General features: G+C 48.2%; 2 protein-coding genes across 4 annotated transcripts in view; both read left to right on the top strand.

The window, feature by feature from the left end:
* The window catches only part of LOC115406350 (signal-induced proliferation-associated 1-like protein 1), a 39,331-nt gene extending 37,317 nt beyond the window's left edge, over positions 1-2,014 (top strand). Inside the window, exons 19-21 of the mRNA XM_030116319.1 lie at positions 100-217; positions 493-571; positions 1,736-2,014. Of these exons, the coding sequence (XP_029972179.1) occupies positions 100-217; positions 493-571; positions 1,736-1,879 (341 nt within the window). The 3' untranslated portion in view covers positions 1,880-2,014. The remainder of the gene's footprint in view (positions 1-99; positions 218-492; positions 572-1,735) is intronic.
* A 3,560-nt stretch (positions 2,015-5,574) lies between these two features.
* LOC115406351 (regulator of G-protein signaling 6-like) overlaps positions 5,575-17,928 on the top strand; it is a 41,627-nt gene continuing 29,273 nt past the window's right edge. For 2 of the 3 annotated variants that reach the window (XM_030116320.1, XM_030116322.1), the window contains exons 1-2: positions 5,575-5,668; positions 8,782-8,877. In XM_030116320.1, the coding sequence (XP_029972180.1) occupies positions 8,794-8,877 (84 nt within the window). In that variant the 5' untranslated portion in view covers positions 5,575-5,668; positions 8,782-8,793. Of the gene's footprint in view, positions 5,669-8,770; positions 8,878-17,928 lie in introns of all 3 variants that reach the window. The other variant, XM_030116321.1, reaches the window with a different exon arrangement.

Raw genomic sequence — 17,928 nt, 5'->3', positions numbered from 1 at the left:
GATCTCTCCTCCCGCCACAGGAGGGCACTGGTGCTCCATCTTCTCTCCAGGTCCAGCAACATGGTTTTTTTTTTTTTTTTTCCCACTTTCCCACCACAGAGCAGAGGCTGGTTTTCCTGGCGGCCCAGGAGGAGAGCGCCATGGCGGAGAGCGCCACAGCCAGCAGCCCCCAGCAGGCCGAGCCTCAGGCCGCCCCCCTGAGACAGCCCTCGCCCGGGTAAGAGGCCCCGGGTCATGGCCCAAGACCAGTGTTTGCTTTAATCTGCCGCTCTCCCTGGAAGGAGCCACAGATTGAATCCCAATCACGGGCTGCAGCAGCTGATAGCTCTAATCAGTCCCGCTCTCCGGCCGAATGCAGACAATGAGTTAAAAGCAGCACCAGTGCTGGTTTTGTCGGGTCGATAATCTCCAGAAAACATCCAGCGAACAAGATCAGGCGGAGGAACATTCGACCCGTGTGACTTTGTCCCCGACTGTCCCCCCTCTCCTCAGAGACACTCCGGCCTGTCTGATGGGGAAAGTGAGCCAGCTGGAGTCCATGGTGAAGGCGCTGCAGGAGGACCTGAAGAAGGTGAGACGGAGAGCATCATGGGAATGAATTCACGCATGAACGTCCAGATCGATCCGCATTGTGTTCACCTCAGGAGGAGTTCTCGGGCCCGGTTTACATGACATGACGGTTTGTTTCCATGACAACGGGCACTGAAAATGCAACTTCTTGAAAAATTCTCCCAAAGTAGAACTTTTTCACAAACTTTTCTGTCACCGTGTAAACGGGGGGGAAACTTTTCTGAAATGCTGCTGCTGCACATTCAGACTACAGCTGTTGTAAATATTTCTTCTGCACATGCTCAGTCGATGGACAATGACACACACACACACTGACGAATGTGTGCACACAACTTCAAGTACACACCAGTATCCTTTCACAAAATATTCATGCAGCTCATCCTGTCTTAACACCAAATTTTAATAACCTGATTATAAATGCCCTGATTCAGTTTTCTTTACTGCTTAGTTTGATTTATCAAACTTTGTTCTATGAGTTTGTTTTGCTTGATCTCCTCCACACACACACACACACACACACACACACTCTAACTATAAATATCCTCCCTCGGTAAGTGCACGATCTCCTGGCTCTGTTTACCGTCTCTCACACACCTCTGCTATCTGCAACCATGCATATTGTGCTGAAACAACTAAATGCAGCTCGGAGCTGATAATTCCTGCCAGCTCCTCCCGGGAGGAGAGATAGACAGGCAGGGCAGGCGGCTTCAGTCCAGACACGTTTTCTGTTTATTTCTTTATTCATTTAAATGAGGGGAAAGTTTTATAATGCGGATAACCAAGAGGCATGTCGGAAAAAAAAAAAAAAAAAACACTGATTCTATAAAAAGTATCAATAAAAAAGTAGATTTATAAGAAAAAAGTACAGACTTTATCAGCCAGTGTTCAATATTTTTTTCATTATAGCTTAAAACGTATCGATTGGTCTTGTTGTAATACCAATTAGTTCCACAAGGTGGTGCAGTGAGCCATTTTCCAACTATGATGAACACAAAAAAGTGGATTTAATGATCTTGACTTATTAGTATACGTGGCTCTGATTTCCGAAGTCATGAAGACGAATTAGTTACTACAGAGACTCGTTGCTGCCCCCTCATGTTCAAAAGTGGTATAACCTGCATCTTACATAATTCTTCAAATTCAGCTGCGTTTTTTCACTCTTCAGGAAAAGGACGCCAAGGCGTCGCTACAAGTTCAGGTGCAGAGCCTACGAGAGGACAACCAGCGCCTCCTGGAGGAGTCGTACAGCGCCTCGGCCAAGCTCAAGAAGTTCACCGAGTGGGTCTTCAACACCATCGACATGAACTGAGGCCGCCGGCGTTCGTAAACTGGCCTCAGAACCCGGCGGCCGCGTCGAGTCTTCACCTCCATCGACTGTTTTCCAGGACAAAGCGAACGGGAACGGAGAGACAGCACAGCTCAGCATGCACTCCCCTTCCTCTGGCGCTCACGAACCGTACGACGCTTTGTTTCCAATCTGATGGACCGCTGGGAGATAGAGAGAGAGAAATGTGTCGAAACTAACCTGGAGGGATTTAAATTTGCTGTTCCCATTTAGCTAACCTAATTACAAGTGAGCAGATTTCCAATTAAAACGCTCCAACACAAATTAAAGAATTCTTCACGCTGCACAAGGAGAAAAAAAGAAAAGAAGTCCCCCGTCCCTCTACGCCTTCTTAGAATGAGTTTGTTCTTTAGAAAGTCAACTTTTACCCTCATTAAAACGATTATTTTTCTATTTACTAACCAGATTATACATCTAACTGTTTCCGATGGTCCTATGAGTGAATATATATGCAGACAGACACAGAGAACCTTTTCATTTAATATAATAAACATGACGACTATATATTGTACAAACACAATATAGGTGCCATAAAGATAGAAATCATGTCGCTAATTGTAAATAAGTGATGTTAACATTTATTTTCTCACTCCTCGATAAGATGTAAAGAGTATTTATGACAAAAAGAAAGAAGAAAGTAGCCATATACATTCAGAGAAAGCTGTGTGGGACAAAGTGTATCCGGCTGACGTTTTCCCACCCCAGTCCCCTCCGTCACCTCGCCTGCTGCAGTGGACCGAACCACAGCGCCACCTAGTGTTGACGACATGTAAAAAAAAAAAAAGAGAGAAAACTACATGGCCGTGACCCTGTTCTCACTCATAGCATGCAGAAAAAGCTCCAGATCTGATCCTGAACTCTGTGAACAGAGTGAATCGGTACTGATTCTCTGTAAATCCCCTCCTGAAGAGATGTAAAAAAAAAAAAATTAAAAAGTGCTTGAAAGCCCATAAAGCCCTTATTTAAGCCTCATAATGTAGCTGTTTCCTTTTGTACTCGGATACCGTGCAACTGTATATAAGGAGAATTTAATATTCATCAAAATTTGCACCGTCATCCTTATTTTTTACAAAATTTTTTTTTTTTTTAATCGTTATTCTGCTTTACTGGAAAGTGATAGGAGAGAGAAATGTTTGGGAGACCCCCCGCAGAGCAGATCGCCCCCTATGCCTTCATTCTTAACATGTGTGACAGCATGTGACTGTTTCCATTCAGCTGTGATGTGTAAAAAAAAAAAAAAGTTTATATCTATTAAAGATATTTTGTTGAATTACACCCCGTCTGGAGTTTTTTTTCTTTAACCGGTTCACCCCAGGTGACGGTGGGAGTAATCGGATACCTGGCGGGAGGCGGACGGACGCCTGCTGCTGTGTTGTGGTTAACGGAGAGCGGCTGTTTCCACCAGAGAGGAGAAGCTGAGAGGAGGCAGAGGGGTCCGACATCTTCAGACAGAAAACAAATCAGCGTAACTTGGAAGAGCATCGATCCGCACCCAACGGCTTCTGGTATTAATCCTATAAATCTGTTCAAAATATGAGGCCCGTGGACCCACAGAGAGGACAGAGCAGATAAAATAGTGTCTACTACTCTTAGGAAATTATTTTTTCTTCAAGATTTGGCCGGATTGGAGCCTCGTGTTGGCCAGGTTTGGCCCACGGGCCTTATGTTTGACACCCACATTACTGCGTCTGTTCAAAATCCATTATTCGAGCCAGCGCGCTGATCTTTGCACAGTTCCAATAACATTCATCCAACATTTGCAAACATGCAAAAAAAAACATCAATTTCAGTGCAAATGGACACAAATGCCTCCAAAATTCTGCAGCTCGTTTCATCTCGCTGAAATATTGACTTTATTTTGATTCCCTTAATCAATATATTTGGACGCAGGGTGTGACACACACACACACACACACACAGCTGGCCTCTGGCTGTTCAATAATTTAGCATTAATGCAGCTTACAGCAGGGCAGGCCCCCTTAAAGCAGATTAGAGGAGTCCCTGTCTGCCTGCCTGTCTGTCACCTTGTTGATGACCACACTCCTTAATGCCGGGACGGGAAGACATGCAGGCCGTGGGTCAGAGCGGATTGTGTGTGAGTGTGTGTGTGTGCGGTGTTGTTCTAACCAGCAGGGGATTGCCGGTTACTGTAGGAAGGTAAATGTGATAGCTGATCTCTATTAACGCCCGGGCCGGGGAGGTGGAACACACACACACACACACACACAACGGCTCTTTTCCTGCTGATGTGGGAGAAATGTGGAGGGCGAGCACGTTTTCACACTCCAGCAGACACGCCGCTCCACGCGGGTGTGTGACCTCGGTTTCCCTTGGTTACCGCGTTCGCCGAGAACAGCAGTTTGGAGCTGTTCAAAATTTAATCTGCTTCTTGCCCAGAGACACACACACACACACACACACACACACACACACACACACACACACCGAGCAAATTCTACTTTTAAAATCCAGAAGTGGACTTTTCATCCGGTCCGGCCTGATTAAAACCTGTTTGCAGTCAAGGTCCTTTACAGCAGGCCGGACCTCTGCTGAGAGAACATCAGCCCGGTGGGGGGGCCAGCAGGAGGACTCTGATAGCTGGTGAACCGGTTCTGTCAACACAAACATCTGTGTGTGTGTGTGTGTGTGTGTGTGTGTGTGTGTGTGTGTGTGTGTGTGTGTGTGTGTGTGTGTGTGTGTGTGTGTTCACTCTGCATGCATGCATTCACAAATTGGCCATGCCATGTATTTCTTCAGCATCTTCCTCGGGGGCTTTTGGGATCTCATTTACTGCAGGAAGAAGAAGGTTTATTCATTTGGCTTGCCATTTAAGCTTGAATGATTCCCAGCTTTCCATGAAGGGAGGAGGAGGAGGAGGAGGAGGAGGAGGAGGAGGAGGAGGAGGAGGACATGGGATCGGTGGAGAGCATGCGAGCAGCAGAAGTTGTGGGGAAATGTTTGGATGGCTGGAGGAAAGCGGGGATGAATGGGAAGCGAGCGGCGTTATCTCTGTTCAGACGGCGCAGTGTGTATTTATAGCTGCTCTTCGTGCTCGGTAACTCTAACTTGTTTTCATATTAGCATTTCAATATCCGCTTAATGAAATGTTTCTTGTTTTCAGCATCAGTGGGCGCCGCTGCAGCCTGCATCTCCCCGTCCTCCTTTCCACACAGCTCTCTCTCTCCTCTCTTTATACTCCCTCTAATTCCTTCATCCCTCCCCTTTTTTTCAACTTGATCTGCCCCTCTCTGTTGCACAGCATCTCCCTCTCCCTCCCTCCCTCTCTCCCTCTCCCTCTCTCTCTCTCTCTCTCACACACACTCTCCCTTCGCTCTGGCTCAGACTGGAACACATGCAGACGGAGGGAGAGAGGGGGGATGAACGAGGTGCACGCATGTGAGGATCTCCTGAACTGCCGGGGCAAGGCAGGACCCGTGAAGAGAGAAGAGGAAGAGGAGGAGGAGGAGGAGGAGAAGGAGGAGGAAGAGGAGGAGGAGGACTAGAGGAATACTGCAGTGACCGGCCAGCTCCTCTCTCTCTGTGTGTATTCCTCTCTCTTCCTCTCGCTTGCTCGACTGCTTTCATCCCCCCTTTTTCCTTCTTCTTCTCCTCCTTCTTCTTCATCTTCGTCCTCTCCTCTCCCCCCCCCCTCCTCGGGCAATCCACCATGAAGCCTCCTGCTGCTTGTTGCTAAGGGGGGGGGCAGCCGACCAGGGGGGAGCGGAGTGGACCAGACGTTACTTTGGGCTCCAGGTAATAGATGCTTCAGCCCGTCACAGATGTTCTGTTGCAGCGGGATGCTGGGAGTGAGTGAGGTGGGGGGGTGGAGGGGTGGAGGGGTAGGGGGGGGGCTCCGGGGACTCACAGTGTATCTGGAGCACGGCTCGTTTGGTGCATGTAGTGTGTGTGAACTCTTGGCCAGTTTGTTTCAGCTGACTGGGCTTGTTGATTTGAGGCTCTGCATGGCGGGGAGGGGGGGGGTTAGAGATGGGGGGGGGGCTCCTCCTCTCTCTGACTGTTTATCTTCTCCATAAACTGCTGCTTGCTCCTGCAGGAGGCCCTCCGGGCCGTCTCGGACCGGCCTGTCCCTCCCCGGACTCTGATTTGCATGCTTGAGCCCCCCCGCTGGGAGGAAGTTGCTCTCTAGAATCACAGCTCCGTCCATCCACGGGGGAGCGATTGGCGCTCCATTGTTTCCCTTTAAGCAGGTGCTGTGCGATCCATAGCTCCCGCCTCTGTACGGCCCTTGAGGCGGACGCAAAGATTAGCTGTCTCACGCGCTCAGACTCTGAAAAGAGCAAGAGACGCGTCGGCCAATGGAGAGTGGCGCTCCCCGCTCCTCCGGTGGCAACAACAAACAGCCCGGCCGGAGCGGATGATTACTTATTCACTCATGCGCGTCGCCGCGCTCCACGCCGTAATAGATTAAAGTGTCCGACGAAGAGCGGCGGAAAGCCACCTTTGCGTGCCGCGCGGGCCGGCGACGCGGTGAATTTCCACGCTTCCCGGTCGTTCGACTTGCAACATCGTGCAGATGCAATTACATAATTCAACTCCTCTAAATCCCTCCCCGGCGAGGAGCGGCGTTACTAATTCAGTTAATGTATGTGGGCTCGGTATTGTGGCTGCTCACGTGCGCCCGCACCCGCCGCCGCCGCCGTTCCCGCTCACGACCAGCCAGATTTATCCTTTCTCATGGTGTATCAGCCCCCAAACACTGGAGATGTGCTGATCTGTGTGATCCACCGGCTCACCTCGCGGCTTCTCTTCAAACTCCTCAAATGGCTTCACCCGGTGACCCCCGGGGGGACGCAGCAGCTGGGATCCGGTTTCCAGGAATGACTTTTGTTTTTGCAGGAAAAATCATGATTCACGGTGTGTGAATGTGTGTGTGAATGGGTGAATGTGATCCTGCAGTGTAAAGCGCTTTGGTCTCTGCTAATGCAGATGAAAAAGCGCTATATAAGTGTAGTCCATTTACCATTTTACCAAAAAACAGATGAGCTGAAGTTCAAAGCGATTGTTAAATATTAAAATATTCACACCTGGAGAAGCAGCAGATTCCTGATCGAACAGTTCCGACAGTTGCAGGCTGCATGTAGAGACTCACCACCTGTTTCTATTCAGTGCATGCAGTCAGTTAATAGCTGCTGGATCTTTATTGCTAATGGATCCCTGTCGCCTCACAGCCGGAAGGTCCAGGTTCAGATACCTTCCGGACCTTTACACCTGGAGTTTGCATGTTCCCCCAATGTGTGAAACCGCCGCCATGTGTGAATATGTGGTCGTCTGTTTCGGTATAGGAGGTGGATGGATTCAAACAGCTGTTACCAATATTACCTTACGAAGTGTTGAGGGACCCGGGCTTGAATCCTGCAGGCGGATCATCTGGTGGAAGGTGGAATGATCTGCATTGCAAACAAAGTAATTCAAGCTCCGTGTGGGACGTCAATTCGGTCCAATACTTAGAACTAGTCTAATTCCAATAACTAGTTTGAAACAAGGCTTGTAAGCTGTAAACCAGTCTCAATAACTAATCTGAGCTAATCCATGCTAAACCCAAGATGAAACACAGTCTTTAACCAGTCTAAACTTCCATAACTAGTCTTAAACTGGGCTAAACCAGGTCACACCAATATTGTAAACTAGTAGAAACCTAACCTGATAAACCAGCCTCCACCAAGTCCAATAACCAGTCTCAAACCAGGTTAGGATCAGGTCATATGCAGCTTGTAAACCAGTCTGAACCTGCCTCTACTAGTTTGAAAGATGATTAAAATCTGATCAAAAGTGATTTGTAAACTAGCTGGTTTGAAATCGTTTGAAATCCAAGCTTCCTGTAAACTGGTCTAAACTAGTCTAAAAGACACTAAATCCAGCATTCAGTCAATGTTAATCTGGCTAAACGTGTGAGTTGAAAAGAGCTGAAGCTCGGTGTGGAGGACATCCAGTCAACCACAGGATAAAAAAACACCGATTTAACCTGTCAGTCCCGCGGGAGCTGTCGCTAACAAAAGCTGGAAGGGGCTAAGGGGCTTGCTGAAGTGTAGGAGGTTGTGAAAAACCTTAGTTAAGCAGAATTAAGTCTCCCGAGAGGGAGCGAGTGTGTGTGTGTGAGTGTGTGTGTGAGAGGAAGTGACGGGAATTGTGTGGAGGTTGTAAATAAATCCAGTAACAGCGGCCCTCAAAGAGGTTGATGTGGGGATCAGAGGTAACCGCCACACGATGGCCATTAATGGAGTCAACGCTCGCCGAGCTCACAAACCGCGGCACGCGCACGGCGGCCGGCGCCGGCCCCACTTCGACTGTCAGCGTCACCTCGGCGAAAGGTTCATTCATTACCGGCAGCGGGAAAGTGACTCATCGGCTTCACAGCTGCAGCCGCTGCGTGTCGGAGACACACATCTGGGCTGCACACATCACTGCTGCTGACACGAGCTGCTGCAGGTCTTCAGATTGTAGATCCGAAGTGTCCTTTGCTTTGGGTCTCCTTTCGTTTAAAGGAGATCTGTTTCAGGAATCCTCTGCTATCAATCAGCTTTTACAGTTACAGGACTTTTTAGTGTTTGCACCTTCATGAAGCGCTCCGCGGTTTTACTGTCGCTTGTCTGAAAACACGCCGTCATATTGCACGTTCATGATTTGACTCGGTGCCTTCGTTAATATTCACGGTGCGTCGGGCGACCTGGGCTCTTATCTGCCTCCGCCGTGACAGCCGTCTCCGTCTCTGAGACGGCAGCCGTCCTTCTGACAGAAAACACGGGAAGAACTTCGGCTCTGGGGGGGGAAATGGAAATGCTGTCTGATGTTTATCGAGTCGTCGCCCGGCTCGGCGTTCACACGGCGCTGTGTTTCCTTTTCTACAGGACTCTGAGAAAATGGCGGAGGGGTCCAAAGACCAGGGGGGTTCGGGCGCCACCGATCCAGAGGAAGACTCCCCCAATATGATCGTCTACAGAAAGGCAAGACTTTCTCTGTGTGTGTGTGTGTGTGTGTGTGTGGTGTGAGAAGCATTGACTGAGAGGCATTGACCCGCATCCCGGCTCCTGACAGCGCGCTGGTCCGTATCGCGGTGCGTCTCCCACACTCTGGTTTCGCTGTCAGGTGTCAGGAAGCCTCCTTTTCAACCATCAGCCCCGCTCTGTCCCTTATCTGGCTCCCCGCCGCCGCCGCCTCCACCGGCTCCCAGCCCTCCTGCGTTTTAATAGGCTCTCCATCTCCCCGCTTCCACGGGCCGGGGCAGTGATGGGCCCGCTCGGTGTCATGGGTAATTACCTCGCTCTCAATAGCAGCTGTTTGATTGGAGGGGGGGCTGGCGGCGTCGGGGGCTAATTACGTGGATGTAGGCTTGGATTGGGCACCTCCTCCTAACTCTGACCAACAGCTTGTTATTTCTCTGCTGTGACAGCTTCTCAAAAGACAAATCTTTTGATCGGACTTTAGCCGAGAGATCCACTGCTGGCAACGAGCCGTCCGCCTTGATTACGGTTAAAACAAAAAAAAACTGAGCAGAGAGCCGGCTGCAGCTGACAGATTCTGTCCCACTGTCCCACTTTTGTTTGTTTCATCTTGCTCTTAATGACGGCCTATTCGTACGGAGAGGTAAACAGATTAGCAGGATGTGGAAATAATAGCCGCGTCAGCCGGTTAAAAAAAAAAAAAAAAATCCTCTTTTAGTTGCAAACTGTAGCGTTCTGAGCTCCATCCAGGTTGACGTTCTCTGTGAGCGTTAAAAAGTCTCCAATTAACCATGAGAGCATGGCTACAGGAGTGAATCAGCGCGATAAAGACTTCCGGCTCACCTGGAGGAGCGTCAGGACTTCCCTCTGCTCCCGGGCTGCGCCGTGTTAATAACGCTGCTGGCATCGTGCACGCACAACAAAGTGTCACACGTCAGCAGTTGGCAGGATAAGAGGCGGCGAAAATGCACTGCCAGCAACAACTCACTCTTCTACAGTAAACACACACACACACACACACACACACCGCAGTGTGGGCACTTCCAGCCTCCTGAAGTATGTACCAGGAATCCAGAAGTGATTAACAATAATCGAATCAGAAGTAAGGAAGGAACGGCCTCCCCCTCCCCGAACCCTGGACTCCGCCGTCAGCCTGGAGTGTGTGTGAGTGTTTGTGCGTCCGCTCTGCATGGCAACAGCCTCATTGTTCATGCAGCGGTGAGCATATCCCCCCAGTAGCTGTCACGCTGCAGGAGAGAACATACTGTTGTTGCATGTAACGCTGGGTATCTTTGTGGATTTCACACAGCGGCTTCATTACGTAACGCCACACATGCCTGCGGGCGACGCGTTTAAGAGGCTAGTTTTTTACTTGTCAGGACGCCGCCGGAGGGAGCGCGCATCATTTCACGTGCGGCTCATTCGCAGTGACAACAGACAGATGATTCTGACAGTGACAGGAGTTTCTGCCCTTTGAAAAAAAAATCTGCGTCTTTGGAAACTTTTGAGGGAGAAAAAAAAGCCCAACGGAGCACAAACGAGATGCATAATCAAGATTTTTATATTTCTAATTCATTACAAGAGAAGCTTAAGCTAAGTTACTTAATGCATTACCTTACATGAAACTTGATTTGGCAATGGCGGTCGGAGTGTCATGGAACTGTGACCTCTCGGGGTGCAGAGGGGCTGCTGGGCCTGTGAGGGCGGAGCGCCCTCGGCCGCCGCTCTCGGCGGGTGGTGCTGCGATGTGAGGGAGCGGCTGGCAGTGAGGCAGATGGTTCTCAATATGCTCCGCCGCCTGGGAAAACACCGTCAGCTCCACCATGACGGCCGGAGCCTCCTGTCAGCTGGAAGACATCTGACTGCAGGGAGCGCCGTCCTCCTGATACCAGCGTCGCCCGGCTCTGTCAAATGTTTCTAAGGGTTAAAACCACTTCACTTCTTTTCTTGAAAAGGGTCCCAAGGTGGAACTTTTCAGCAGCCTGATTCACTTCATCTTCACCGAAAAACTCATCAGTTCCTCCCAAAGCGACGCGGAGCTCACCGGTTAGCGTGAGATCGGGCTGGAGTTGATTCTCCAGATGGATGAAAACACGCACGCACACACACACACACACACACACACACACACACACACACACAGATGCACATGTCAACATGCATTATGCATAACACAAATACACGCACGCAGGCGAACGCACATATTCATGCATGAACACACAGGCACACACACACACACACACACACACACACCCTTCATGTTCCATAAGGTGTCCTACATTGATTTACATCAGTTTCCTCGTCATTTACTTCTAATTAAAACATAGAAACTCACCAAACTGTTACTTGTAAGTTGACCCTGAAACATTTCTTCATTTCTTCATCTGAAATTATTTTGTTCTCCCGACTGTTCACCTGCCCACCGTTTTTACGGTCCAGAGGTGGCACCAGGGGATTCACAAAAAAAAAAAGAAAAGAAAAATCAAATCCACCCATGATGAGCGGCGCTGCTGTCGTGCTGGGAAATGCAATTAAGCTGAGGAGAGAGGCCACTTTACTGTTCTGAAGGGGTAAAGCTCACAAACTATTAATAGCTGGCATCTCTCCTGCCCGAGAGCGTGTGTGTGTGTGTGTGTGTGTGTGTGTGTGTCCTGCTCTTTTTTTCACCTCTGTGACTTTTGGGCCGGCGCTCAGTGAGGACTGAGGGTTTGTGCTGCGTCGCCTCTTCCTCTTTATTCAGGCCATTAAATGTGTGATTGGGTAATCCTTGGTGGCGTTACCTGAAGGCGAGCTTCGCAGCATTAGCACACGGTGCCCCCCCCCTCCAAACCTCCCCACCCCCCAAACCTCCATCCACATGGCTTTTAGGAGCTGTTAGTGTTAAGTGTGAGAGGAAGTTTAGATCCATGTCTCGGCGCCCGCGGCCTCTGGACACGGTTTACACTCTATTAACAGAAAAGACTTTGTTGGAAATTATTTTTTGGCTCGGTGCGCTCTGCTGTAATCGAGCCGCGGCATTGAGCCCGGTGTGTGTGCCGGTCTGTCCCACAGACGGGAGGAATTCACTGAGGACGCTCCTGGTCTTCTGAAGATAACTCATGCATTCGTCTGTTTTCTCCTGTCCAGCGTCTAGTTGACACATAAACCAGTCTGGATCTTGTGGTCCAGGGTATACGTGGGTATACTGTTTATAGCCACTGTTTTTCAGTCAGCATTGTGTATCACTTCTTCTAAATCCCACTTAATGCTCCATCTATCAGCCGGATTGTTTACTGTTTTCTCCAGGATGATGAATTCACTACCTGCCATAATCAGCCTCCGACTGGCTAATACTGTCTGAGGCCAACGTTAACTGTTAAATTATCCCAGAATTATGTGACGGTGGGAAAATACGATAGACTTGAATTCCATTTCTGGGCTCCTTTAAGGCAAAAATCCTGAGTATTCCCACTTCTCCAGGTATAATGAAAAAAGTAATTACTAACAACGACATGGTTCCATAAAGTGTGTTTGAGCTGATTAATACTGTTATCTTAGATGTAAACCGTTTGAGAGCTGCTGTCTCTCTCTGTCCTGAATCCCAGAGCGGTGACAAGAAGCTATATTCTCAAGAGTTACGCTGTTGTTGTTGTTGTTATGTTCAAGCGAACTTTGTACGAATTGGGAGGTACGTTCCAGAGAGGAAACAGCAGCTCTGAAGTTCCTGTTATATTGTTCCAACAAAGTTGTTTTCCTCCAATTTTTATATATTTTACTAATTTTTTCCAGGGATTAGTAACTTTATGGATTTGAAAATGAAGCATGAAAGTTAGAAAGAAACCGTGTGGAGATGAAGAGACAAGTCGATATTTGAGACAGGCATTAGCAAAACAGCTAGCTGAAGTTAGCATCGTCTTTCTGTCATGAAGATTCTCGGTAAAACGAGCCGAGCTTCTCTTGCCAGTCAGCCGAGGTCGGAGTGAAGCCACAACGGGCCCGTCACTCAGAGGGAGCGACCGGCGCCCGCCGCCGCCGCCGCCATATAAATCCTCCGTCGTGCCTGAAGCCTGGCAGCCATGGCTGCAGACAGCCGTTTGTCTTCTTTTTTTAACTACCACCGCGCGGCTTCTCCTCCTGCTTTTCCTCCTCTTCCAGCCTTTCTTCTGCTTCCTGCTGATTAATAATTGAAGTCCATTTCAAGCATTCCATCTTCAGAAAAAAAAAAAAAAAGAAAAAAAAAAATCAGGTCCTCAGAGACTTAATATCCCCCCCATTCTTTTATTTATACGCAGCATATTTTTTGTGTGATCACTTGTTATTTTTATCCGTGCAGCTTGTTCATGGAGGAGGGGATTTGTTCCGGTTTCTCGGTGTGTTAGGAAGCAGCGTTTCCCCGCGCCATGTCATGGCCATGACAAGTCTAACATGTGTTGAAGCGAAACGCGGGGAAACTACAATTCGGCTCTAAACTCCCAGCCCCGGCGGGGACGGACAGCTGGTCGGTCCGGCCCCGGGGGGCCCGTGGAGGGCACAGCTATCCGTCCTCTGCTTTTAGATTTCGGCGTCTACGGGCCGACGCGCGTCCTTCACATGTGCGCTCAAGATAGCTGCGAGCGGCGGTATCGCATCCTTCTAATCTCGGGGGGGGGGTCAGCGCCGCCGCGCGTCCGTACGCTAAGTGCCGGCGCGACGCCTCTCCTCCTACTGGGTCAATAAGATAAAAACGTCAGTAACGACAGTCGGTTGCGTAACCGGCTCCCGTCCGCCGAACGCGTCTCTTTCCTTCCAGCCAAGCAGAAGGACCGACACATGAAAATCCTGGAAAAGGTCCGCTGAAAAACAAACTGTAACGGGATGATAATTCGCTGTGTTTTGGCAGCCGGCGCACAGTGTTGACAGGATTATTCACCTCGTCCGCAGAGATTTGCTCTGACGGAAATAAAAGGCTGTTTTCTTTTTTTTTTTGAGGACAGTCCTTGTGCCAGCAGCTCTCCTCTCTGTTCGCACATTGCTGAACAATGAAGTGCGTTTAATAATGCAGCCGCTGTTTCCCTCCGAACCAGAGTCACTGAAGGAGATGTTCACACAGATTTCCAGAATCGGGGACGCGTGGCCCGGTCAAACGGTTTCTGAGGAGTAAACGCGTGTGTCACGGCGCCCGGTCGATACCGACGGCTCATTGGAAGCGGCTCTGACATTTAGCCCGGCGAAAGCTGCTGGTCGCCGCCGCCGCCGCCTCGGGGGGGGGGGAGGGCTTCACCGACACCCTCCACGCTGACTCGCCGGGTGAACTGTGCGCCGGCGGCGGCGCTGACACGCCGAGTTAGAGGAAAAAAACCGGAACGAGATCCTACAGTCGCACATGGTCGTCACATTTTCGCGGGAAACACAGAAAATGATCATTTGTTAAAAACCTGCAGCGAGCCTGACGGGGATGGGGGATGAATCACTTTTCAAAAATGAATAGAAGTTCCTTCATTTAAATTATTCCATGATTCACTCAAAACTCATACTGTTAACATTCTTGACCTATTATTTAGTTTATTTCCTTGTTTCTTTTACTACTATAAGTTTTTGACTGAATTTTGGGATTCTTAAAGATCTTGTTCATGATTTTTGGAATCCAAAGATGCTAAAAATGACTTTTAAATCCGATGCAGTTTGTCTGTATGATAAAACTGTTCAGCCCCTCTGCGAAGCATTTTTACGGCGCTATAATTTTGTTCAAAGGAAACGTTAATTGTTTGTCATAATTTAGCCTTTGACTGCAGCTGAGAAAATATACATTTTCCACAAATTGAAGATTTACAAATGTGGGGGAAAAATGGATATCTAGTAAGGAAAAGCAATAAAAAAGAGCTATAAATTGAAGGTAATGATAAAGTTAGAAGTACTAAGTCATAATATAGCCAGCAGTGACAACAAATGCAGAGTGAGAGGAGACTGGATATAATGTTCAGGAGGTTAAACCTCAATAGATTCCTTTGCTATAGAGAGAAAAATCGAATAAACTACAAAAATATGGACACATTTTTATTTTACGTTTTTTATATACAGGTTTTATATTTGAGTAAAAAACCGTCAGCTAAAACGCTGTGGTGGAAGAGCTTAAACGCTAAAGTGGCTAAAACTGTTAAAACATTTTAAACTACAAAAACAAATAAAATTTTGAATTTCTTACAAACAAACAAACCAAAATAACTAAAATAGTGTAAATTTAGACAGTTTTAGAGATTAGAAATCATTTCCAAAACGTTGCCATGTGGACGCTAAACTTTTCTGAAAGGAAAACGCAAAAACGGAGCCAAGGAATTGTCAAAGCTGCTGAAATATCTGAACCATTTAGCAGTTTTTAGTTGTGGTTTAGATATAGTGTGTAGTATGATGTTGGTCATTTTAATTTTCACACTGGTTTCCATTCGGTGGAAGATGGAAAAGCGTTTTTTTTTTTTTTTCACTCATGAAAGTTTCAGTACTCGACCTTCCTTTGTTCGGCTCAAACGTCCGAGTCAAACAATCCTCACGGGAAGTTGAGCTTCTAATGGAATCAAGCCTTGTTTCTCATGTTTCCACCCGCCGTTGCATCATTAGTCCTCGCTGATGGATTAAACTCGGCGCGGCGATGCCGTTTGATGAGCGCGGGTCATTAAAGAGGCTCGGCGCTCGGCGGACGGGAGCTCAAGTCCGCCCTCGCTCCGTTCGCCCGCTGAAAATTCAACGGCTAATTGAGCAATGAGGGTTCGGGAGCAGATGCTGCGTTTTGTCTTGCTAAATAAAACCCTCCGATCAAAAACCAGCGAGAGAGAACGTCGCTGCCTAATGAGTCTGACCGTCTTCTGGTCGCTGTCGGGGATGTTTTATAACTTCCATCCGGGCTTGAGTTGAAAACCTCTGGAGACGGTGTGTAGAATCGCTGCTCGCCTCCCATGGTCCCGTTTCCATCTCCCATTGAATCAAAGGAAACTTCAGCGGTTTTTCTTTGGACTGTCAGTGATGAGAAAGTCCTCGATACTCTGAATAGATCTAATGAAACAAGATGCTCTCATGCGAGGAAACATGACAGAATGCAGCATTCATAAGAGAATGTGCCCACAAATCAGTACTTGAGGTCATGAAATACTCACATGAGGCCCGAAATAAGCTAATCTGAGGCTACAAAACACTAATTTGAGGCCAGAAACTAACAATTTGTGGCCATGAAGTAGAAATTTGTGGGCACAGTTTAAAGTTTTGTGTTAGATGTCACATCTGTGGCTCCATGAAATGCAATAAAAATCAGCTGGAAAGTGTAAAACTCATCAAAACAGTCAGTGAAGAGAATTGTGATTATAATTATTATAAAGTCATAGTGATGGGAGGTCGGAGCAGGTGGAGCTGCAGGTAAACATGGAGCGTCTGTGACTCTGTATCCCTGATGTGTCACTGTGTTAAAGCCCCGAGCAGGACCTTCACAGAGACCCCCCCCCAACCCCACCCCGTCCCGCTCCCCCCCCCAAAGCCCCCCTGACTCAGGCGCTCAGCCCCTCGGGATTCCTCAGTGGTGCGACAGCGGCGCTCCGCCCGATGATTAACCAGACAAAATGACTGAAACGTCCTTGTGAGTTTGTCCTGCGGAGCCACAGCGGGTCCCGGCCAGCCAGACCGGCTGGATTCAGTTTGGAGGCTCGCACTCAGCCACGATTTCACCGAAATGAGACCAGGCAGTATGTGAGGACTGAAAGGCTGACTCTGAACAGCTGGCAGATGTAAAAACACACTTTGACAACACTCATCACTCATCGATCACTTATCAATCTGCCGTTGAAAACTAACATCTACAGCAAGAGATTTACTCCATGTTGTGAAGTAAATGGTGTGAGCTCAGATTCGGAGTCAGAGAATTTGAAGGCTGCGATTTTTCTGGTTTTGTTTTGAGCTTGTTACATAATCAGCCAGTGATTTCCCTCTTTCGTTCTTTCTTGCTTTCATTCCGGCGTAAAAGTAATAGAAATGTCCTTCTGGGAGACCTTGCTGCGACTTGGCTCCCATTTCCACTGCAATTGTTTTGTCAATAACTCACACGGCAAAGGCCAGATCCATAACAAAGCGGTGATTACTTTCATCAAACAGAGCGAGAAAAAGCCGAGCCGGAGGAAAAGGCCACGTCTCTTCTGCAGCTCGGCTCCACGCCAGTCTCACCTGCTCTTAAACTCTGGTCTCATGGCAAGTGTTATTAGCCATCCACAAGGGGCTTGCTTTGTACACACACGTACACACACAAGTAATCACACATCTTCCAGCAGAGCGAGATAACCATTATTAATTCCACTTTTCCTTTCAAATACTGACATGTCAGGCAACATGAGCTTAATTCATTCAGACGCTCCTGTACACCCGGGCTTCAGCCTGACACCGCCGCGCCGGCTCTGGATGGAAATGGGTCTTCATTAATGGGAAGAAAGAAAGTGGGAAGAGGGTGGCGAAGCTTTCAAGCTGCTGATAATCACGCAGATCGATCAGGGCGAGGCCGGAGAGGGGGAAGATGGTGCCGCAGGGTGGCATCGCCAGAGGAGATAACGCGGTTATTCCCATACTTGGGGAGGCACAGCTGGCAGAGAGGCAGCAAACACACACACTCATAATGTGACGTTTGCTTTCCGGAGGAAGGACACTGCAGCAGAGAGCTGCTACTCGGTATCGTTTCCATGTTTTTGTTGCATTGTAATGTTTGATGAAGTAAAGCAAGTAAATCTGAGTTTGGCTAAAAAGGAAAAAAAGTCAGAGCTGAGTGAAAAATAATAGTATCAGAAGGATTTCTATAAAGAAGTAGGAATTAAAGCAACACAGAAAATGTGTAGATAAAAGTCGTGGGGGGCCAGCTGAGGGAAACGTCTCTCTCTCCACAGCAGCGACTCCTCCAATGACGAGAAGTCAGTGTGAGTTATCGTGACTGTCAGAATAAATCCTCAGTGATTCCTGCACCTTTTTTATGCTCATTTCTAAAACAGTCGAAACAGTACATATTGCAGAAATATACATTAAAACTTATTTGATTTACCTGAAGGGAGCAGCTGGTCTCAGACTACAGAGGTTTCT

The sequence above is a fragment of the Salarias fasciatus genome, chromosome 19 (assembly GCF_902148845.1).
Source record: "Salarias fasciatus chromosome 19, fSalaFa1.1, whole genome shotgun sequence".
Lineage (NCBI taxonomy): Eukaryota > Metazoa > Chordata > Actinopteri > Blenniiformes > Blenniidae > Salarias > Salarias fasciatus.
Note: the sequence above shows the minus strand (reverse complement) of the source record. Positions and strands in the feature narration are given on the sequence as shown.